This window comes from Rhinopithecus roxellana, chromosome 3 (assembly GCF_007565055.1).
Source record: "Rhinopithecus roxellana isolate Shanxi Qingling chromosome 3, ASM756505v1, whole genome shotgun sequence".
Taxonomy (NCBI): domain Eukaryota; kingdom Metazoa; phylum Chordata; class Mammalia; order Primates; family Cercopithecidae; genus Rhinopithecus; species Rhinopithecus roxellana.
The window spans coordinates 152786023-152809459 of NC_044551.1; the positions used below are offsets into that span (position 1 = coordinate 152786023).

Below are 23437 nucleotides of genomic sequence, written 5' to 3' on the forward strand. Positions count from 1 at the left end.
AAAAGTTAACCAATTATTTTAAATTTTGTACATAGACCATGTGATTACTCTTACGTTTTCCTTGGTGTTATTTTATTCCTGCCCCTTTTTTTTGAGACAGAATCTTGCTCTGCCACCCAGCATTGAATGCGGCGGCACAATCTCAGCTCACAATTCTCGTGCCTCAGCCTCTGAATAGCTGGGATTATCATATGCACGTGCCACCACACCTGGCTAATTTTTGTATTTTTAGTAGAGACGGGGTTTCACCATGTTGGCCAAGTTGGTCTTGAACTCCTGACCTCAGATGATCTGCCCACCTTGGCCTCCCAAAGTGCTGGGATTACAGATGTGAGCCACCACACCCAGCCATATTCCTCCTTTTTTGAAAGAGAATTGAGGGTCTGTGATTTCTTTCCTTGATTTCAGCTCCAGGAAAGGTGCTGGGATGTAGAGCTTCCAAGTGTCTCTTCTATGCTTTGTGTCAATTGAGATACTGACTTTTATATTAATGAGTTTGGCCAGTATTTTATATTGTTTTTAAAACTTTTTCTGTAGGCAATTCTGGCTTGTAAAATTTAAACATATACCTCTATTTACCCAAAGATAATGTTCATTTAGTTGTTTTTTTTTTCTTTCTTTCTTTCTTTATAGACTTTATTTTTTAGTTCAGTTTTTGGTTCACAGCAAAATTAAGTGGAAGGTACAGAAAATTCTCACATACTCTCTTCTCCCACACAGGCACAGCCTCCTCCATTATCAGCATCCCTCACCAGAGTGGTACATTTGTTGTAGTCAGTAAGTTTCCATTGACACATGATTATTATCAAGTGGGGTTTGTTCTTGGTTTTTGTACATTCTGTGGGTTTTTAACACATGTATCCACCCTTATGCTATCATACAGAATCATTTTTTACCTCTTAAAAATTATCTGTGCTCTGCCTGTTCACCTCTCCTTCCCCACAACCCCTTGCAACCACTGATCTTTTTACTGTCTCTATAGTTTTGCCTTTTGCAGAATGTTGTAGTTAGAATCATACAGTATGTAACCTTTTCATACTGGCTTCTTTCACTTAGTAATATGCATTTAAGTTTCTCCATGTCTTTTTATGGCTTGATAGCTCATTTCTTTTTAGCACCTCCGTTAGGGTTCTCTAGAGGGACAGAACTAATAGGATATATGTAATATATATGAAAGGGAGTTTATTAAGGAGAATTGACTCATATGATCACAAGGTAAAGTCCCATGATAGGCCATCTGCAAGTTGAGGAACAAGGAGTCCAGGGGTGGATCAGTCTGAGCCCAAAACCTCAAAAGTAGGGAAGCCGACAGTGCAGCCTTCAGTCTGTGGCCAAAGGCCCAAGAGCCCCTGGCAAGCCATTGGTATAAGTCCAAGAGTCCAGAAGCTGAAGAATTTGGAGTCTGATGTTTGAGAACAAGAAGCATCCAGCACAGGAGAAAGATGAAGGCCGGAAGACTCAACAAGTCTGCTCTTCCATCTTCTACCTGCCTGCTTTATTCTGGCCACACTGGCAGCTGCTTAGGTGGTGCCTGCCCAAATTGAGGGTGGGCCTGCCTCTCCCAGTCCACTGACTCAAATGTTAATCTCCTTTGGCAATAGCCCCACAGACACACCCAAGAAACAATACTTTGCATCCTTCAATCCAATCAGTTTGACACTCAATACTAACCATCACAGCACCAAATACTATTTCATTGTCTTGGTTGTACCACAGTTTGTTTATCCGTTCACCTACTGAAGAACCTTTTGGTTGCTTCTGAGTTTGAGCAATTATGAGTAAAGCTGGTATAAACATTCATGTGCAGATTTTTTATGTGAATGTAGTTTTCATCTCATTTGAATAACAAGAAGGACGATTGCTAGATTTTATGGTAAGAGTATGTTTAGGTTTGTAAGAAACTGCCAAAGTGCCTTCTAAAGTGGCTGTATCATTTTGCATTCCCAACTATGAATGAGAATTCCTGATGCTCCTCATCCTTACCAACATTTGATGTTGTCATTGTTTTGGATTTTGGCCATTCTAATAGGTGTGTAGTAGCATCTCATTGTTGTTTTAATTTGCAATTCCTTAATGACACAACATGTTGAACATGCTTACTTGACCAATCTGTAAGTCTGTGGTGGGTTCCCTGTTCACATCTTTTGCCATACTTTAATCAGATTGTTTTTGAGTTCTTTGTGTATTTTGAATTATGGTCCTTTATTGGATAGATCTTTTGCAGATGTTTTTTTTCTTAGTCTGTGGCTGGTCTCCTCATTCTCTAGACAGTATCTTTCTCGAGCAAAAGTTTTAAATTTTAATGAAGACCAGCTTATCAATTCTTTCTTTCATGGATTGTACCTAAAAAAAGGCATCATCATATCGAAAGTCATCTAGATTTTCTCCTATATTATTTTCTAGGAGTTTTATAGTTTTGCATTTTACATTTAGGTCTGTAATCCATCTTGGGTCAGTTTTGTGAAGAGTGTAAGGTATAGTCTAGGTTTACTTTTTTGATGTAGCTGTCCAGTTGTTTCCTGTATCATTTTTTGAAAATATTATTTTTTTCTTCCATTGCCTATGCTCCTTTGTCAAAGACCAGTTGACTGTATTTATTTGGGTCTGTTTCTAAATTCTGTTCTGCTCCTTTGTTCTGTTTGTCTGTACTTTTATTTCATCATGATCTTGATTACTGTATCTTTATAGTAAGTCTTAAAAGTCAAGTAGTGTCAGTCTTCCGAATTTGTTCTTCTCCTTTCATATCGTGTTGGCTATTTTGAGGCTTTTACCTCTGCGTATAAACTAAGAATCATTTTGTCTATACCAAAAAAATAGCTTGCAGGGATTTTGATTGGTATTATTACTCTATAGATTAAGCTGGGAAACACTGCCATCTTGACAATATTGAGTCTTATTCTTGAATGTGCAGTATTTCCGCATTTATTTAGTTCTTCTTTGATCTCTTTTATCAGAGTTTTGTAGTCTTCCTCATAGAGCATGTTCCTACTTTTTTATATTTATGCCTAAGTATTTAATTTTGGGAGATGCTAATGTAAATTATAATTATTTTTGTTATTTTAAATTTCATTTGTTTATTGTTGGTGTATAGGAGAGCAATCAACTTTTGCATATTAACCTTGTGTCCTGCAGCCTTGCTATAATGCTTACTAGTTCCAGGAATTTTTTTGGTCAGTTCTTTCTTATTTTTACATAGACAATCATGTTTTTTGCAAACAAAGACAATTTCCTCCTTTCCTCTCTGTGTACCTTTTATTTCTTTATGGCATTAGCAAGGACTTCCAGTATGATGTTGAAAAGGGGGAGAGGAGGCATCTTTGCTTTGTTTTTGATCTTAGCAGAAAACCTTCTAGTTTCCTACCATTAAGTATGATGTTAGCTGTAGATGTTCTGTATCAAGCTGAGGAAGTTCCCCTCTATTCCTAATTTGCTGAGTCTCACTTAGTTTTGTAGTTTAACTTTTTGTTTAAAATAATTTTACAGATACTGATTAGAGTTAAATCAGGTCTCTGAAAAAGAACTTTTTGTCTCAAATTTAAACCCGAATTAGTTTATGTTAGAAAAACAATTAAACATGTGTTGTTGCTGTTATGTTCTGAATTGTGTCCTCCCAAAATTCACGTATTGAACCAAGGCCTGGGCACCCCCTCACTCTACCCAGAGGGTTGGGAGGGTAGAACGTCAAACCAAAGAGGTTTATTCTCCAGCCTTAAGGCCTAATGGAATTTGCTTTGCTAGATTTTCACCTTTCTTGACCCATCATCACTCCCTTCTTTTCTGTTTTTCCATTTTGGAGTGGGAACGTCTATCCTGTACCTGTCCCACCATTACAGTATTGAAGCACGTAACTTACCTGGTTTCATAGGTTTACAGCTGGAAAGGAATTTTGCCTCAAGTCTCAGCCATATCTTATGTAGATGATATTTAGATGATACTGGGCTTACATTAGAGTTGATGCAGAAACGAGTTAAGATTTCAGGGGCTGTTGGGATAGAATATATGTGTGTATTTTGCATGTGAGAAGGATGTGAATTTTGGGTTGCTGGGGTGGAATGCTAATGGACCATGTTGAATCTCCCTAAAATTCATATGTTGAAGTCCTAACTCCCAGTGTGATGGTATTTGAAGATGGAAATAGTTAGGCTTGAGAGTGGGATTGTCATAATGAGATTAGTTCCCTTATAAGAAGAGGAAAAGAAACAGATCTTTCTCTAAGAGCATGCACTGAGGAGGGGCCATATGAGCACACAGTGAGAAGGCAGCTGTCTGCAAGCCAGGAAGCAGGTCCTCTCTAGTTACCAAATCTTCTGGCACCTTGATCTTGGATTTCCCAGCCCCCAGACCTGTGAGAAATAAATTTGTTGTTTAAGCCACTCAGCCTTACGGTATTTTATAGCCCGAGCAAGCTAAGACTATTGCCAATCCTGGTATTTCTATAATTTTTTAAATTGTCATATTCAAGCCGATTTCTAGTGCCTGTTTTTGGGTATAGATTCACAGCAGGAAGGACAGTGAGACTTGTGAAATATCTGAACATTTTCGTTTTCATGTAATACTTGGGTTGGGTTAAAAGATAAGCACATGGACAATCTAAGTTTCTGATATTTATTAAACTTTTTCTCTGTCTGGTTTGTTCACAGATGTTCAGCCTGTTGCCTATGAGGAGCCTAAACATTGGTGTTCAATAGTCTACTATGAATTAAACAATCGTGTTGGAGAAGCTTTTCATGCATCTTCTACTAGTGTGTTAGTAGATGGATTCACAGATCCTTCGAATAACAAAAGTAGATTCTGCCTGGGTTTGTTGTCAAACGTTAATCGTAATTCGACAATTGAAAACACTAGGCGACATATTGGAAAAGGTAATCTTGTCATTTTCCTACATTTAATCAAATTCAATCATTTGTTTTACTTGCCATGAACCATGCGTTGTGAAAGGTGCTAGAAACATACAAAGAAGTTTAACACATGGGCTCTGCGTTAAGTTGCCAATATTGAAGAATGTGTTAATCAAATAAAGACATGATCTTCCCTCATTTTTTTGTCCTGCTTAGTTTCTCTTCCCAGTGCTAAGTTTCTGAAATCATACTACCACTTTGTTTTTTGAGTGTTACCCTGACTGGAACATAAGCTGTACAGGAACTTGCCTTGTTCACAACAGTATCTCCAGTAGCTAGAAGAGTGCCTCAGTATAAATACATGACACATATTTGTGGAATATTGTGTATGAATGCTGGTGAAGGATTGGAATTTTATAATTAAGGTATTTGTGGAGTATTTTGGTTTGAGATGACTTGTAAGGGTTACTATGATGTGAGAGGAGTGGAATTAGAAATGGGAAATCTAGTGTGAATGATGTTCCAGTAGCTTCACCACCACTGCTCCCATCTTTTAAATTTAGGCAATAAAGTTTTATTAATAATTTGTCCTGCAAGATAGTTGCCACAACAAACTGGGCCCTTTTCATACTGCAATAAAATGTCAAAGTCTCATGCATCAAGTGATCAGGAAGGAAACCCATCCCAGGTAGAGTGTATTGCCTATTTCTTGAGACGTTTTGTTTTTACCCCTTGCTGCGTTTTGCTTCTTTAACTTGAGGGAATCTTGGTCCAAAATAGGAATAAAAGGTAAATAAATATCATTGTGTAGAATTTCTTATAGAAGTGATTTAAAAAAATCCTATGGCCAAAAATAAGTTGAGAAACAAAGTTCTCATTGTCTTTTGAGCTTACTGCCAACTTGCCTTAGTTTTTTTCAGCGAAGCGCCTCATTTTTAGGCATTTATTTTATTTTTTTCTTCCATCACAGTAGAAGTAATTTAAGGGAAATCTATTTTGTGAATTTTGAAATTCTAGAATCAGTTTTTTCTTTTTCCCCAGCATATAGTTCTAGGACCTTTTCTTTCATGAGTTAGTTTTGAGGTGGTGGAGGGATATGTTGGGAAAATACTAGGTGACTATCTTTAGTTATATAATTTGAATATTTAATGTTAAAACTATTTCCACATATTTATGTATTTTTAAAATTCTTGTTTTTTGCCCTCACATCTTGCAAAGGAATATATATATTTTTAAATATAAATTTTAAGTAAGATAAATCTGCCATTTCAAAGCTCTTCTTGTGACCTGAAATTATATATGTAACTTTGGGTTTTTTTTAGTATTGCTGTCCACTTTGTTAGCACAAAGAGTGCAAAAGTCTGTCAAATGACTGTTTATGATGGTTGATAGCACTGAGCATTTGTTTGAAAGGACTCATCAAAAGAAGGTTTGGGTTTTTTAGTCCTCTCTTTCTCTTATAGAGATGATAAATAATTGTTGGAAAAGGAAAAAGAGAACAACCTAAAAATAGATAACTTAATATGCTGCCCATTTGAGGCTTCACTCTTGTAGATGCAGGCAGACGTTAACCTCTTGATTATCTTTGGCAGCAGAAGGCCATCTAGTGGTAACTTCTGTCTAAAGACTGTTGGAAGTTTGCTGTGGATTAATGGGTACTTCGTTGCTCCATACAGTCTATTTGGTTTCATTATACTGATTCTTTAACCTGACTCTTGTGATGCTTGTCTTTTTAAGGTGTTCATCTGTACTATGTTGGTGGGGAGGTATATGCAGAATGCCTCAGTGACAGCAGCATATTTGTGCAGAGTAGGAACTGCAACTTTCATCATGGATTTCATCCCACCACTGTCTGTAAGATTCCTAGCAGCTGCAGCCTCAAAATTTTTAACAATCAGGAGTTTGCTCAGCTTCTGGCTCAGTCTGTCAACCATGGGTTTGAGGCAGTATATGAGCTCACCAAAATGTGTACCATTCGGATGAGTTTTGTCAAGGTGAGTGAGTTGTGACCTCTAACGTAATTTGAGTCACTATAAATATGTATATTATGACTTTAGGTTATAATTTTAAAAAATTATTTGTTAAATGAAAGTTGATAATTGCTTTTGACCTTATTTAACAGGATTTTAAATACAATTATTGAATTTGTCTTTTTAACTACATAATCTAAGATTTCATTTTGTAATCTAGACGTTATAAAATGCATGATTGATAATGATTTTGATATTGAATAGGGGCTGAGATTAAAAGGAATTTTGGTTAAAAGACTAAATTTCTGGAAAGCATTTGTATTAGTCCATTTTCATGCTGCTAATAGACATACCCAAGACTGGGTAATTTATAAAGAAAAAGAGGTTTAATGAACTCACAGTTCCACGTGGCTGGGGAAGCCTCACAATCATGGCAGAAGGCAAAGGAGCAAAGTCATGTCTTACATGGTGGCAGGCAAGAGAGAATGAGACCCAAGTGAAAGGGGAAACCTGTTATAAAACTATCAGATCTTATGAGACTTCATTCACCACTATGAGAGCAGTATGGGAGAAACTGCCCCCATGATTCAGTTATCTCCCACTAGTTCCTTCTCACAACACGTGGGAATTATGGGAGCTACAATTTGAGATGAGATTTGGGTAAGGACACAGCCAAACCGTATCAGCATTTAATATTAAAATTGCTATTTGAGGCTCTTAGCTTCAGCAGTTTTGATTATTATTATTAGATTTCATTAGGGTGACTTGGTGGAATTCTTTAGAATGCTAAAATTATTTCATTTCTAGCTAAGTACTGTTAGTAAAAGTAATGGCAGAAGCCACAATTACTTTCTCCACCAGCCTTAGTATTAAGGATTTGCAAATTTCAAAGGAACTTTTCAAGTTTATCATCTGTTCTCTTGACCTAATCGTATTGACATTCCAAAGATTTGTGCTTAAAATTTGAAAAGAATTTTAGTAATGTATTTAACCAATCTGTACTATATCTACATGGTTCTTAAGAATTTAGCACAAGAAGAGTACCTGTCACATGCTGTGCATGGATTTTTTTTCTTTTTGGTATTCAGCCCTAGTCCAGTGTTTTCATGATACTTTGCTGTAGGTCTATTGTATACATCAGTTTACTGGTTACCCTGAAGGCAGTTTCTCCCTTCTTGTACCGTAATGTGACTTTTGCATATTTATTTTAATCTCTGCTCCCCAATCTTCTTCACTCCCCTGACCGCCCTCCCTCCCACACCCAGTTTTCCTGGGCCAGGACTATCATAAGCAGTAAACCAGAGAGCTTGATAAATCCAGGAAAATAAAAGTGAAAAATTTGTATTTTAATTTTTATCTGGAGTTTTAGGACTAAAGGTTTCAGCTCAGTTCATCCCAGTAATTTCCCACCTTAAAGGATAATCACTATGTGATTGCCACATTAAATTATACATGCATGTATTTATCAGTATCTACGATGCCTTATCTGATTTTCAGACAACTTGAAAATAAAACATTTTTGGTTAAAAAAGAAACCTGGGCCAGGTGCGATGGCTCACACCTGTAATCCCAGCACTTTGGGAGGCCAAGGCAGGTGGATCACCTGAGATCAGGAGTTTGAGACCAGCCTGGCCAACATGGTGAAACCCTGTCTCTACTGAAAAATACAAAAATTAGCCAGGCATGGTGGTGGGTGCCTGTAATCCCAGCTACTTGGGAGGGTAAGACAGAATAGTTTGAACCTGGGAGGCAGAGGTTGCAGTTAGCTGAGATTGCGCCATTGTACTCCATCCTGGGCAATAAGAGCAAAACTCCTTCTCAAAAAAAAAAAAAAAAAAAGTCTGACATGATCTTACATAAGGCTATTTATGAGTTTTATTTTTATTTTTTATATATGATTCTTTATTTACATTTTTTAGTGGTTTCTCTGGGAATTACCACACATGTATCTTTAACATACCCCAATCTACCTAGAGTTAATATTGTACTATTCTTAAAATGTAAAATATGAAAGCCTTGCTGTTGAAGAGTTTTAATTACCTTGTTTTATTCTTTGTGCTATTCATAAATTTTACTCTGCACATTATATATCTTATAATACTGTTAAAATTTTTCCTTTAAATAGTCATTAAGTCTTACAAAGAAATTAAGAGAAAATGGTATTTATAAATATTTGGAGGCAGATTCTTTGGGGCTATGTAAATACACTTTTTCTCCTTTATATTTTACCCACAATTTTTGCATTCTTCAATATATCTTGTCTACAGTAATTATTACTGTGGTGCCCTAGTGGTGATTTTCTATTTTGCATTTATCCCATTTAGGGAGAATGTATCTCACTGTAGAAATATTTGTTTTAATTATGAGATACTGTACTGTGTTACTTTTTTAAGATTAAAAAAAATTATGAAATATAACTGACTCCAAGGGTTTCTGTTAAGGGAATTATATATTATTTTAGAATTCATGTGTCTTTAAATAAATAATGTAGCTGTTGTCTTGCTTTTAATTTCATGATGAATACTAAGACTGGTTTTGTGATCATTATTCTCTTTACGTAAATTCTACATATCTCTGCTGTTAAAAGCTATCTTTTTGTTATGGTAAAATTGGTTTAGAGTGGTTGACAGTTTAAAGAGGGATTTGTGATGATATCTGTTCATTTTCATAGGGTTGGGGAGCAGAATATCACCGGCAGGATGTAACCAGCACCCCATGTTGGATTGAGATTCATCTTCATGGGCCTCTTCAGTGGCTGGATAAAGTCCTTACTCAGATGGGCTCCCCTCTGAACCCCATATCTTCTGTTTCATAATGCAGAAGTATTCTTTTCAATTATATTGTTAGTGGACTTGTTTTAATTTTAGAGAAACTTTGAGTACAGATACTGTGAGCTTACATGGAAAACAGATATTACAGCTTATTTTTTTCTACATAATTGTGACCAATACATTTGTATTTTGTGATGAATCTACATTTGTTTGTATTCATGTTCATGTGATTAACTCTCAGAAGTGTTGTAAAAGATGCAGAGTAAGTATCATGCCCCAGTTCAGAAATTTGGCATTGATCTTAAACTGGAACATGCTTTTACTTTATTGCCCTAAAATTTTTTTATTTGTTAAAATTTATTTGAAAATGCATCACATGATGAAAAGTTATAGTAGCTTCTAAGAGGGTATATACAGTGAAGAGTAAGTTTTCCCTCCTACTCTTGATCTTCCAGAAGATGTACTTTTACCAGTTTCTTTGTCCCACCAACTTAAAGTATAATTCATTGTTTTGCAAAAGTGTATGGTAGGGGCTTAAACAAAAGTATAAACAAAGTTTTATTTGAAGGAACACTATGCACTGCTCTAACCAGTAGTGTTCAGTAAAAGCAAAATGATAGTTTTCTAGATGACATAAAATTTACATTTAATACAGATAAGTGTTCTTCAGTGTAATGTGACTTCATGCTATATATCTTTTGTAAAACATTTCCTTTTTTAAAAAAAATTATTGCAAATAACTGATCTCAAGTATATGTCATTTACTCAAAATCTGTCATAAGCATTACTTTATAGCTAGTGACAGTGCATGCACAGCCCTGTTCAACTATGTTTGCTGCTTTTGGACAATGTTGCAAGAACTCTATTTTTGACATGCATTAATCTTTTATTTTGCACTTTTATGGGTGACAGTTTTTAGCGTAACCTTTGATAAAATACACTCAAGTGACTTGGACTTAGATGCTTATCCTTACATCCTTGGTACCTTTTTTGTATTAACAAACACTGCAATTTATAGATTACATTTGTAGGAAGTTATGCTTTTTTGTTTTACTTTCAACCTAGGTTATGAGACTGTATTCTATAGCTCCAACTTAAGGTGCCTTTTTAATTCACTACAGTTTTATGGGTGTTACCAGTGCTGACAAATCATGTAGTTAATCCCATTGCTCTTACTTGCGTCAGCCTCCCTATGCAAGGACCTATGCACTGGAGCCGTAGGAGGCTCTTCAGTTGGTCCCCAAGGATGAGGCTACTGATCTGATACTAAATGAATCAGCAGTGGATGTAGGGATAGCTGATTTTAAAACACTCGACTGGGCGCAGTGGCTCATGCCTGTAATTCCAGCACTTTGGGAGGCCGAGGCAGGCAGATCACAATGTCAGGAGTTCGAGACCAGCCTGGCCAATAGGTTGAAACCCTGTCTCTACTAAAAATACAAAAATTAGCCGGGCTTGGTGGCACGTGCCTGTAGTCCCAGCTACTCAGGAGGCTGAGGCAGAAGAATCACTTGAACCTGGAAGTGGAGGTTGTGGTGAGCCGAGATCACACAACTGCACTCCAGCCTGGGCGACAGAGCGAAACTCCGTCTCAGAAAACAAAACAAAACAAAACACTCATTCATCAACGAATATAGACTCTTCTCTCATTTATCAATGATGCTCTTTTTCCATTTTTTAAGTACTTACGTGGAAGCTAGTCTCCCAAAACACAATCTTTAGAGAGAAAAGACACGAATGAAAACTCTAAAATATTCATTTAATCAGTCATGTTTTTGGCTTTGGATAAAGGACTTTGAACCAGTTTTTTTCTCAGGAGCTGTCAAATGGACACTTAGTTATGACATGAAAATGAAGAAATTATTTTGGAAAAAAAAAAAACCTAATTTACCTATTAGTGAAAGCTTTATTTTCTGGTGCCTTTTGAAAGTATATGGAGTCATGTCATTCTTCTGTTTAAAATGTTAGTTTGGTTTGACTTTCCACTTTGTCCTTTCTGCTCTTGTGAAGAAAAAAAAAAAAGCATTTTCGAGGAAAGAATTATGCAATTTCTTTTGTTTTCTGTGTCATTATTTATTGCTTTTTCAATGTGCAGCCAGTGGATGGTTTTAGTTCTTTCAGATGAACTGCCATTTGTGTTTCAGCTCACAGTTCTTTGCTGGGTAAAAGAAATACTTTCTGACAGTCACCTGAGCCTTAAATGTAAGTATTACATGATATGCATTCTGTTTCTTCCAGAGTTCTGTCGGCCACATGAGAGAGAATATTTGCTTACTTGATAGAACTTTGGCATTTTCATCATTCTTTTACTTACCAGACTTGCGGCACGATCTCTGGAACAAATTTGTGGAAAAAAATTACTCCAATTGAATAACGGATGTATGTAATCAACTTCATTGGGCTGCAGTAAACTAGTGGAAATTAAAGAGTTGTTTTATTGGTGTTTTCTACTGTGAGTTAATTAAAAATTGTTTTTATTTGGGGTCATTATGTCACAGTATTGAGTTAACAAGATCTTACATGATTGGCTTTTTCTTTGTTTTCTCTTAGGAGTTGTGTCTCATGAATGACAGTACTAAAGTTATTAACAATTAAGAGTTTGACAGAGAACTATAAGCCTGTTGTATCTCCTAAAATTTGTCAACTCCACACCCTTGGACTTTAAATGAACACTTTATTCAGTCCAGCTATTCTTACAGTCCCTAAGGATTTTCATTTATCTATGTATAGGAAATAAAATTTGCTAGTAAGATTTTTAAAAACTGGCTAGTGAAAGGAAAGTACCTCTGAAAGAAACCATTTTAGCAAATTATGGTTATATGTTTTAATCTACAGAATGTTTTATAGTAAAATTCTAGCACCACTAGAATAATCATATAGCATGTACAGTATATTTATGCTGGCTGAAAAGACAGAATCTGGGAATAATAAAATTGCAACCAGTTTGCAAAAATGCAAAAATAAAAATGCAAAAAGCAGAATAGAATGAAATCTCAGTAATGAATTAAAGCAACAAAAAGATGTTGTTTGGCAAAAAAGCAAGATATAAGAGATGCAATTGCTTAACATCTCTACATAATATTTATGATCTGGTCAGTATTGGTCTGGTCAGTATTGCCTGGCTGACATGAAATGTAAACTAGTAGGCACGTTATTGATCTACTAAAATTAACCTTTTTTTTTTTTTAAGAGGAAATTTAAGGAAGACGTCAATCAAAATATCAAATATGTGTGTCAGAATATAAATAATTTTTCACATTGTATTGTTGCTATATTAAAAAAAATAGAATTGGTTGGGTTTCTGAGGTGAAATCCAGAGTAAGAGTACTAGACAGTTCAACAAGCCACATCTAATAGCACAGATAGAGGATGTAACTATTTTATACTTTTCATAACAGTTGAGAGTAAGATATCCTTCAGGATGTAATCATTAAGTACTCAGACCTGAAATCTGTTGTCAAGATTAGAACTGGGGTTCATGTTAAAAACCTTCCATATTACCTGAGGGTACCTGTGGGGAACAGTTCCTTCCCGTGTGGTAGTATTTTGTTGGAAGAGAAAGTTTATACGAAAAATGAAATTCTACCAACAGCAGAGAAACTCTAAAAAGTTTGATAGTACCTACCAAAGTGCTGTACTTCTGTGATAGAGAACATCTGATGTACCAATTTAGATCTATTTCTTTATACTTTTTCTAGTCATTTGCTTAATAGTACTTTGGATCATTATCACCTTTGCCACTTAAAATATATAAATACCCTTTTTACTTCATGAGGAAGGAAGACTTTTTTGATAATTACTGAGTTCAGCCTTTTGTGATGACTTATATTTTGGACCTATATTTTAACTTTAAAGAATGTCAGATCCCTTCTTTGTCTTACTAGTTAAATCCTCACCTATTCTCTTGGGTATAAATATAAATGTGTGTCATCGTTATATTGTTCAGCTAGATGAGCAAGTGTCTTAGGGTAGTAGGTAGCCTGGTGGTTTTAGAGTGTTTGGTGATTTTTATGGAGAGAGTTTTCCTAAGTGGTGGTTTATAGGTGGTATCAGATATTATTAGGGCAGCTTTTGGGGGACTGATCTCAGGTCCCCCAGAGCAGCAGCATTTTTCTCATTGATATAAGTAAGATTCTTAACTTTTCTTATCACACAAGATGCATGAATTGAATATGGGAATTGAAGGCATTTCTTCTGCATAAACAAAGAATTCAACCTGCTGGAAAGAGACCTGGACAGTTCTTTGGAATTTGCTGAATTACAGTTTAGTATGTCCTGATTACAGAGTGACAATATTTATCAAGCCTTTGTTATATTGGATTATCTTATCTCCTAAAATACAACTGTATTATAGTTGAAATGACAGCCCCAAAATTGGATGGTTTACCAAAACCAATGAAAGGGATTTCACACATCAATTTTTATTTCTGTTTTGAAGAGCACATGCTATATAATAATTGCTAGTAGCAATTGCAGTAAAACAGGTGATAAGTTATTTTCTATGAAAAGATCCAGTCCTAGAGCAGGATTCTTCGATCATTCATGGCAGAGTGAAAAAGGTTAGTATGGTTCTTGTCCAAATAACTCAGTTCTTAAAATTCTTAAAATGATCATAAACCATTGTCCTTTAAAGGTTTATTTGAAGATGCTGTTTATTTGAATTATGTTAAAGTACATAATTTTGTGTACAGGTAGATTCCCTCCTCATTAATAGTGCCTTCTTAATTAATACAGACTGGTGTTAGCTATAACAAAACTCCAGTAAGGCCAAAGAATCCCAAGTTCTTTGTAAAAAAAAAAAAAACTTTTAGGGTCAGATTTTCCCTTCTAATATCATTGGAGATAATGTTGCGTTGATTTATTCATAAAGTATTTTAACTATAGGAACTCTAGAAGATAATGGTTAGGGAAGTGGTTTTTTTTTTTTTTTTTTTAACATGGTTGGCATAAGTTGTATTTTGAAATTCACTTATTTTAAAATCGAAGAGGATTGTAATCATGGAAACAGATGTTTGTATCTACCTGCCCACATTTTCTTAAGATATTTCATATGCAGATAATGAAGACCAAGCTGATGGCTGCACTGTAGGTCTGCTGCTTATTTGTATTTGTTTTGCTTCTGTTTATGTTGTAGAAGCTGAAATTCTAGCAACATGCTTCAATTCTGTTATTTTGATACTTATAAAAATGTATTAGGTTTTACTATATTGTGCTTTTCAAAGCCATAACTCTTAAGAACTTTGTTTTTGCATATTGTTTGCTAATTCTTTATTTTAATAAACCTCAAAACTTGCTTAATGTGTCTTTTTTGTTTTGTTTTGTTTTGTTTTGTTTTGTTTTGTTTTGTTTTGGAGTTGGCCTGCCTGCGTTTGAGTCATGGGCCTCATAGCTTAGACAAGTTGCTTAACCACTCTATGCCTCACTTGCCTGACCTGTAAAGGAAAAGTCTACTTCATAGGAAGGATTTGAGGGACGATTAATTGAAGTGTAATACAGTACAGTATTTAGAACAGTACTTAGAGCATAAGAACTCAAATCTTAAAATTATTACTATCTTTTACATTTCTACTAGTTCTTTAATTCAGCATAATTACTTCTGATGTTGCTTAACCTCAGTGTACCAACCTTTGATTATCCACTTTGTTAATTTACGATTTTTAATTTTCTTTTGTCTTCTTTTTTGAAAAAATTTTAAATCACAGACTGACTTTACATCATTGTCACTGTGGTGCACACTTTCACCAACCTCTGAATTACATATAGAAGACGTGCAAACTCATTCTAATTAGAAAGGAATGGTGAGCAAGGCATGGTGGCTTACGCCTGTAATCCCAGCACTTTGGGATTACAGGTGGATCACCTAAGGTCAGGAGTTCAAGACAAGCCTGACCGACATGGTGAAACTCCGTCTCTACTAAAAATACAAAATTAGCCAGGTGTGGTGGCACGTACCTGTAATCCCAGCTGAGACAGGAGAATCGCTGGAACCCAGGAGGCGGAGGCTGCATCGAGCCAAGATCGTGCCATTGCACGCCAGCCTGGGCAACAAGAGCAAAACTCTATCTCAAAAAAAAAAAAAGGAATGGTGAAAAATCATGTGCCCTTGCCAGAAATGTAGAAAAACCAAACTACATGTTTTAACCCTAAAAGGATAAATGTAAAAACACTCCTTCCTTTTTTTTTTTTTTTTTTTTTTAAGAAAAGAAGACTTCCTGTATTCGAGCTTGTCCAGCCCGCACCCATGGGCTGCATGTGGTCCAGGACAGCTTTGAATATGGCCCAACAGAAATTGGTAAATTTTCTTAAAACATCATGAGATTGTTTTGCGAGTTTTTTTGTTTGTTTGGTTTTTTTTTTTTTTTTGCTCATCAGCTATCGTTAGTGTTAATGTATTTTATGTGTGGCCCAAGATAATTATACTTCATTGTGGCCTAGGGGAGCTAAAAGATTGGACATTCCTACCAATTTCTGAAAATCAGTTCATTCCTATGTCTTTTTACTTAAAAGACATTTTGTAAGGTATTTTGTAGCAACATCACTGGTTGTTTTAGAAGTGTATTTTTTTTAAAAAACACACTTGTCCTGGCAGAAGAAGGTTCAGTGAGCACTAAGAGGATGTTGGCTTCTCTTGGGTTTAAGATAATTAGTTTTCAGGTTGCTGTAGCCAAAACAGTTCAGGTGATGAGGGGGTGGGACAGTGGCTAATACTATTTGTATTACAGCAGTTTTGATGCAGGTATCATTTTATAAACATTTTTAAGGTTGTCAGTAGGCTGCAGCAATGTTTATAAGGGAGTGCTTATTTAGAGCTCTATAGTATTTATGATTAAAAGAAGGAAGCATTTTTAAAATACCCCTCCCATTTAACGTTTTAAATATTACTGATTTTTGTCATCGAATTTGTAAGTCTATAATAAACTTTGCAAAAATAAAAATAACTTATTCTTTCTATCTAAATTAGTTTTTTTTTTTTTTTTTTTTTTTTTTTTTTTTTAAAGGGTAATGGGCAATACAAAGAAGAGCTATGGGCCACTTGCTTAACCGTCTCCATGTTAAAGTATGTTGGATGGGAGGTGGGAAGAGGGATTTAGACTGGTGGTTAAGACTTATCCATATTGTATCAAGTGGGTGTGTGTATAATTCCTAGTGAGAGATTTTCTGAGGCAGTTTATTGATGTTTAGAGATGGATTTTGAAAAGATCCTTGTACTTTGTCTTAATCACCCCTTCCCCATCTAATAAGCCTCCTCCATTATTTCATTTTAAATAATACTTTCATCTGAGATCAATGCTGAGAATTTTAACGGTGAGAAAAGTAAAAACTGAAACCCCCAAACCAGTAGCAAAGGTTTATGAGTGTGCCCTTCTAACCTGTTCTGGTAGTCACTGTACATTGATCCTTGGCTTTCTTTCAGATACTTTACTGATTATGGATGGAGCTCTAGCTCCTTTTTTGAAAGAGTTCTTAGAGAAATTGGTTTGGTTCCAAAGTGTTTCTTGAGTTCTTTGTACCTAAGAAAGCTTTTCATTCTGCGTAGCATTTATCACCATCCAAGATATTATATATTTATTTACCCTGTTTATTACTATCTTACCTCATGGGAATGTAAGATCTGTGAGGACAGACCTGTGTTGCCACTGCTAGAACAGTTCTTGATATAAGCAAGCATGCCAGTATTTGTTGAATTAATGAGAGTACTGAAGCAAGATGTGAATTTTTTAAGTATTTAAAATTTACCTTTTAAATAATGTAATAATATACTTCTTAGTTGCATTGCTTCTAGTTCAATGTTTTATTAGATCTCTTTATGCCTGAGAAGTGGTTTGATGTGGGGTGGGGTATTGAGAGGGTTGGCTAAAGTATAATTAAGAAGAAAGGGGGAAATTCAGCTAAGAAAGCACTCATATCCTTTCTCTTTGAACTTTTGGACTTTGCTCCAAAGTTACCAAATGCTTGGAATTGCTGCTTGTAGAACCTGCAAAATTAATAGTCAAGTTAGAGCTTTAACCTGTTAACATTTAATATTTTCCCAAAGAAAGTAGACAGGGCATAGTTTCTTTGATACACTTGACAAGAGAAAATAACCGCAAAAAGTGTACTTTTAATTTCAGAGCTTACAGAAGCTGGGGTGTTAAAAATTTTGTTGTGTGATTTTAGTGCCATGGTTTAGACTCCATAATATCCTTCCCTAACTGTTGTACATAAGGGGCAAGCCTTTCATTGCACTTAGGTGGGAGTGGGAACGTAAGACAAAACCAATATATGAACCATATTTGTGCTTCAGAATAAAAGATTAATTTTGCTGAAGAGTGTGTGTGGGTGATACGGGGGAGAAGTTCAGGAAGAAGAAACAACAAAGGGTCTGGAGGGCTTTTTAGATTTTATCCACTTTATAGTTTTGCCAACATTAGTTCAGAAGTGTAATTAACAGTAGACTTTCCCTAATTGCCTTTTATTTATATAAAATTTTGTGAAATGTGGTTTTCATTAACTTAGAATTGTTTAGACCAAGTTAGTGAATTCAGTGAAGGTGAAGAATGCAGGCACAAACTAGTAATGTGTAAATAGTAAGGCTGGAGAGATGATGTTCATATGAAAAGAAGGTCGTTTCCTTTTATTGTCTGTTTAATAAACTGCTGTAAGCTTACCAATGCCCATTTGCCCTTTCATTGCAGAACACCTATGTCCAGCTGGATACCACATTTCCTAGCTTTCTTTTCAGCTAGGTATGGTCATGTGACTAAGCTTGACCAGTAGAATATTAGCAGAAGTGATAGGCACCACTTCTGCATTGTATCTGGAAGAGGAATGCACCCCTTGCTCTTTTCTCCTTCTCTGGCTGGAATGCAGATATGAAGGCAGGATCTAGAGTATGCACCTTGAAGTGGACATGGAAACTGAGGGATGAGGATGACAGTTGTGCTACCCCTGAAAGAGTACTGCGAGAAAGAAACTTGAATGGTGGATAGCTTTGTTATAGCAGCTTGGACTGTAACCCAATTAATACTAACTTGCCAATTCAGTGATTACTACAGGTCAAGCTTTATGCTAGGCAGTAGAGCTGGAATCATAGTTCTTGTCCTCATGGAAAGTGAAGCTATAACAGAGTAGTTCCAAGTTCATTAGGTTAATCAGTTTCGGAGGGTGGAGAAGCAGGACCCACAAATGAGGGAGATTTTAAACTATAGACTCGACTCCTGTGTTTCTGAATATTTTTATTTTTTCTGGCCCTGAGCCATATGAGCTTGGTCATTCATTTGACTAATATTTGAGGGCTTGTTAGATGTCAGGCTGAGGAATAAGAGTGGTTAAAACAAAAATTCTTTCTCTTGAGGATCTTCATTCTGGTTAATGAAGACACCAAACAAGGTAAATAAAATGTATGTGTGTGTTTACTAGTAAGTTCCAAAGAGAAAAAAAAAAAAAAAGCAGGAAAGGAAGATACCAGGGTTGGGGAACAAGGTGGAATTATAATTTTAGATATGGTAGCCAGGGAAAGTTTCATTGAGTAAATAATCTTTGATCAAAGTCCAGGAAGATGAGGAAGTTGTTATGTGAAACAGGATTTAACCAGTTCTTATTCAAGGCAAATCAGAAGGCATGTGAATGTTACTGCAATGATCTGTGCTTTTCTGCAGGAAAAGGAGTAATTCAAGCAGAAATAGCTAAAGGTACAAACTTTTAAATTGCTTGTTCTTTAGTCTCTGCAGGAGATACAGTAATAACTGAAGTGTTACCTAGGTGGAGACAGGAAATGTTAGTTGCCAACAACTTTGGATTACCACCCCTAGGAAACTAGCCACTTGGAAGACCAATCAATAAAGGAATGTTCAACTCAGTATTTCACCTGATGCAAGGTTAGTTTAAGGTGGAAAATCAAAAGATACGTGCTTAGATGTAAATACACCTTTCAAATTTACTTTAACCTCTAGCTCTGTTGTCCCACTATATTTCATTCAATAAATATTTATTGCCTATTTTCTGTTTAAAACTATGCTAGGCATTGAGAAAACAGCAGTGAACAGGACAGATGATGTCCCTGTTCTCTGTTCATACAACTTACAGTTACTAGTGGGAAGAAGCATTGGGCTACTAATTACGCAGTTATTTAGTAGCTGTGATTGGGGAGGCAATATGGGGTTTTGAGAGGATATAATCTTACCTGAGGATTTAGGCAAGCCCTTTTTGAGGAAGAAACATTTAACTGGAGACATGAAGGATGAGAAGGCATCAAGCCAGAGGAAGGAGGAGAGACAAACAGCTTAGGCAAAGGAGCCTTAGGGATTGAAAGGCCACTGGAGTATTAGAGGAGTGAGAGAAGACAAGGCTGGTGGGACCAGATGATTCTAGTCCTTATTGGGCTTTTTGTGTTTAATCCTGAGAGCAAAGAGAAGCCATTGGTGTATATGCTGGGGCTGGAGACAGATGTGTTTATTGAGTGAGGAGAGACAAAAATGGAAGTAGAACTTTGAGTTAGGGTTGTGATGGTGGACATGGACAGGAGTAGATGGAGTAGAGTAGTGCCTAGGGGGTGATGAGTTACATATTGGAGGATGAGGCAGAGTTTAGGGTCAATAATGACCACCATGCCTTTTTTACTTTGGGCAGCCATACGCTGGTGCAATCTATTCAGATGAAGACTGAAGGAGGATCTAATTTAGACAGATGATGAGTTTTAGGCTTGTTGAGTTTGAAGTTTCCCATGAGATTTGAAGTTTCCCAAATGGAGGTGTTGAGTGGGCTCAGGGATAGTGTGGAGAGAGTCATCTGAAAAGCAACTGAAGCCATGAGAGCAAATGAGATAGTTTAGGGGGAAAGTGCAAAGTGAGAAAAGACCCAGAATAGCTGTCCTCCAATTCTGGGCATACCTGTTGGGAAGTACAGACCTCTTTACTGTTTTCTGATAGCACATGGCTGATAAAGAACAGGTCACTGACAGGAAGCAGTTGTTTGTACCGCTGCACGCACTTCTGAAATGGCTATCCTGGTTAATAATGATAGCTCACATTCAGAGCATTTACTACATATCAAACATGAGCTGAACACTGTACTGATAATGTTTCACTCCATATTGAAAATCCTTTGAAGCAAGTATTGTCATCTCTATTCTACAGATGATGAAACGGGCTATCAGAAATACGATGAAGGCATGGAGTGGACGACCAAGCTCAGGTCATTGGCTCCAGGACTCAGACTCTTGGTCACCACTATGCTACCTCTCCTTGGCTCCTAGCATCTGCAACTACCTCCCCACCATGATCTCCAGCCTCTCCCCTAAACCCCACCAACAAAAATGTCTTTTCCTCTACCCTCTTGGTTACTCACGGTGGCTGGTTATAGCAGAGGAACCCAAACACCTGTGACATGGGCCCTATTCCTATTTTTAGCCTGCCATGCCCTGTCTCCAAAGGTGATTTCAAGACATCTTGGAACTGGTGGGAGAGCAAAGGGCAGGAGGATGTGTATGCACAGGTCTACTCCCAGACAGTCATCTCTCTTAGCTTGGGCTGCTTCAACAAAATACAATAGACTGGGTGGCTTAAACAGAAATTTATTTTCTCACAGTTCTGTAAGCTAGAAGTCCTCCAAGATTAGAGTTCTGGCTGAGTCGGTCTCTAGTGAGGGTCCTCTTCCTAGTTTGCAGATAACCATCTCAGTGTGTCCTCACATGGCCTTTTCTCAGTGCCTGCGCCTGACCAGAGTTGAGAACTCTGTGGTCCTGCAAGGACACTAATCCTATCAGAACAGAGCTCCACCCTTATGATTTCATATCAGAACAGAGCTCCACCCTTATGATTTCATATAACTTCACTTTCTTACTCTAAATACAGCCACTCGGGGGGTTAGGGCTTCAACGTATGAATCTTGGGAAGACATATGCGTTCAATTTTAACACCATCTAAATATCCAATCACCACATTGTAGTCCACTTATTCTAAATATCTGTAGAGGGCAGATGTGAATTCAGCCACATCCCTGCTGCTCAGAAGAGAATCTGGGGCTGGGTTCAACATGAGAAAGAACCCATTACCCCTCAGTCCAATACTATCCTAGAAAAGAGAACCATGTTACTTGGGTTCACAGTGCTGGCAGATAGTACCCTTACTGACCCTGTGTGCTTTCTAGATTCCAGGTCTGTGCAGGCTCAATTACCCAGAAACTTATTCCCAAAGTATCTGTTCATTTGAAGTGGCCAAGCATTTGACTTAGGTAGCTGAGGCCACTGCAACCCTGTAGAGACATCAGAGAGATCCCAAAAGCCTCCTGGATTACTCTGGTTTGAGCTGATTCTGGCCCAGGAACTACAAGTGAATCCTAAGCCAATCATGAGTAGATGATGTTCATCTACTCATGTTCTTCCATGAAGGAACCAGTCTTTGCATTTGTTTGTGGTCACAAAAGACAGTGGGCCCTAGTGAGAGCACATCCTGTTGGTGGGGTCTCCTTCTCCCAGCAGCAGTGCTGCTTCAAGCCTATAGCTCAGTACTACAAATAGCTATCATTTGGACGCTCATTTTGTACAAGCATTATGCTAGCATGTTATTGGTTATAATAACTTTGGTTATGCTCTATTATTCAAACTTGTAGAGCTAGGTGATATAATACCCATTTTGCAGATGAGGAAATAAGCTCAAATAGGTTATTTGCACAAGGCCATACAGCTAGTGAGAGGTGGAGCTGGGATTTAAAGCCAGGCATTTGAACTCTAGAGCTTGTACGTTTGACCACTCTGCATACTGCCTTCAGATCTGGCCATCAGGACATGTGGTGGAGGGATACTCTGCCTCTACATTAGTCTCCTACCCCTCACAAGCCCTCAGACCAAGGCTGAAGGGTCCCCCATTTCAGCAGCCTGTGATTTTGTATGCCAGCCAGGTGCCCTCATATTTCTCACATTTATTTCCATCTAGTCCTCTCTGCAACCAAGGTTCATGGAGATTAGCTTGGGTTACCTTTATTATAGGCTGCAGAGGTTTGGCTACCTTTCTGAAGACTAAACTGAAATGCTGTATGAGGTGATCATAGAATTGGCATTGTTAGGACCTGGTGGGTATTAGTTCTGGAAGGTGTGGAGAATCAAGCCCAGGGAGGCGTTTCTGGTTTCTATGCCTCCTCTCCAGTGCTTCCTGGGATAGGAGCCAGGAGGGAATCTTGGGCACTGACTGAGGAGAAGTGGTGGGCTGGGCTGTGCCTCAGGAGCCCTGGCCAGTCTCTCTTCCCCAACCTCAATCTGGCCTCAGGAACCAGTTTCAGTGTCACAGCTCTTAGAATTGTTGCAGAATTTTGTGCCTGTATGCGTTTGGCCAGAGCCAAGAGTCCTTAGTTGTCTAAAGATTGCCGAAGTCCAATTGACCCTGGCATGGGTCAGAATGACTGGATTAGCCAGTCTGTCATATTCATTTTCAGTCAAACCTTCTCTAAGCTCTAGTGCTCCAGAGCCAGGTGACTCCTGAAACGGTTTTAAAGCCCCATAAAAAGACTCCCTATAATTGGGTTAACTTTGGTTAAGGTTTTTTTAAGGTTATCACAAGCCTTTCTAGTCCCTCTCAAGTTCTTTGAAGTTGTTTTCCCCTTAACTGGGTTTATGCATCCATTTCCCTCCTGCCAGGTTCTCCAGGGCAGGCCCCCATCTCCTTTGGGAGGAAGTGCCCCATCTCCTTTGGGAGGAAGTGCCCCATCTCCTTTGGGAGGAACTGCCACCACCTGACCTTCAGGCTCTTCCTTCACCAGATGGTTCTGGTCCAGATATGGCTCTTCAGGGGTTTCAGGCCCAGGGAAGCTCAGAGCAAAAGGGAAGATGCCAGGTGGAAGGAACTGCCCTGCAGAAAGGGTCCCCAGGAGCCCTGTTAATGGGAAT

At 37.4% G+C, this 23437-nt stretch overlaps 1 protein-coding gene across 5 annotated transcripts in view; it reads left to right on the plus strand.

The window, feature by feature from the left end:
- Positions 1-14872, plus strand: part of SMAD5 (SMAD family member 5) — a 49689-nt gene extending 34817 nt beyond the window's left edge. For 4 of the 5 annotated variants that reach the window (XM_010359902.2, XM_030927518.1, XM_030927519.1 and 1 more), the window contains 3 exons: positions 4641-4862; positions 6576-6832; positions 9480-14369. In XM_010359902.2, the coding sequence (XP_010358204.1) occupies positions 4641-4862; positions 6576-6832; positions 9480-9623 (623 nt within the window). In that variant the 3' untranslated portion in view covers positions 9624-14369. Of the gene's footprint in view, positions 1-4640; positions 4863-6575; positions 6833-9479 lie in introns of all 5 variants that reach the window. The other variant, XM_010359899.2, reaches the window with a different exon arrangement.
- The last annotated feature ends 8565 nt before the right edge of the window (positions 14873-23437 follow it).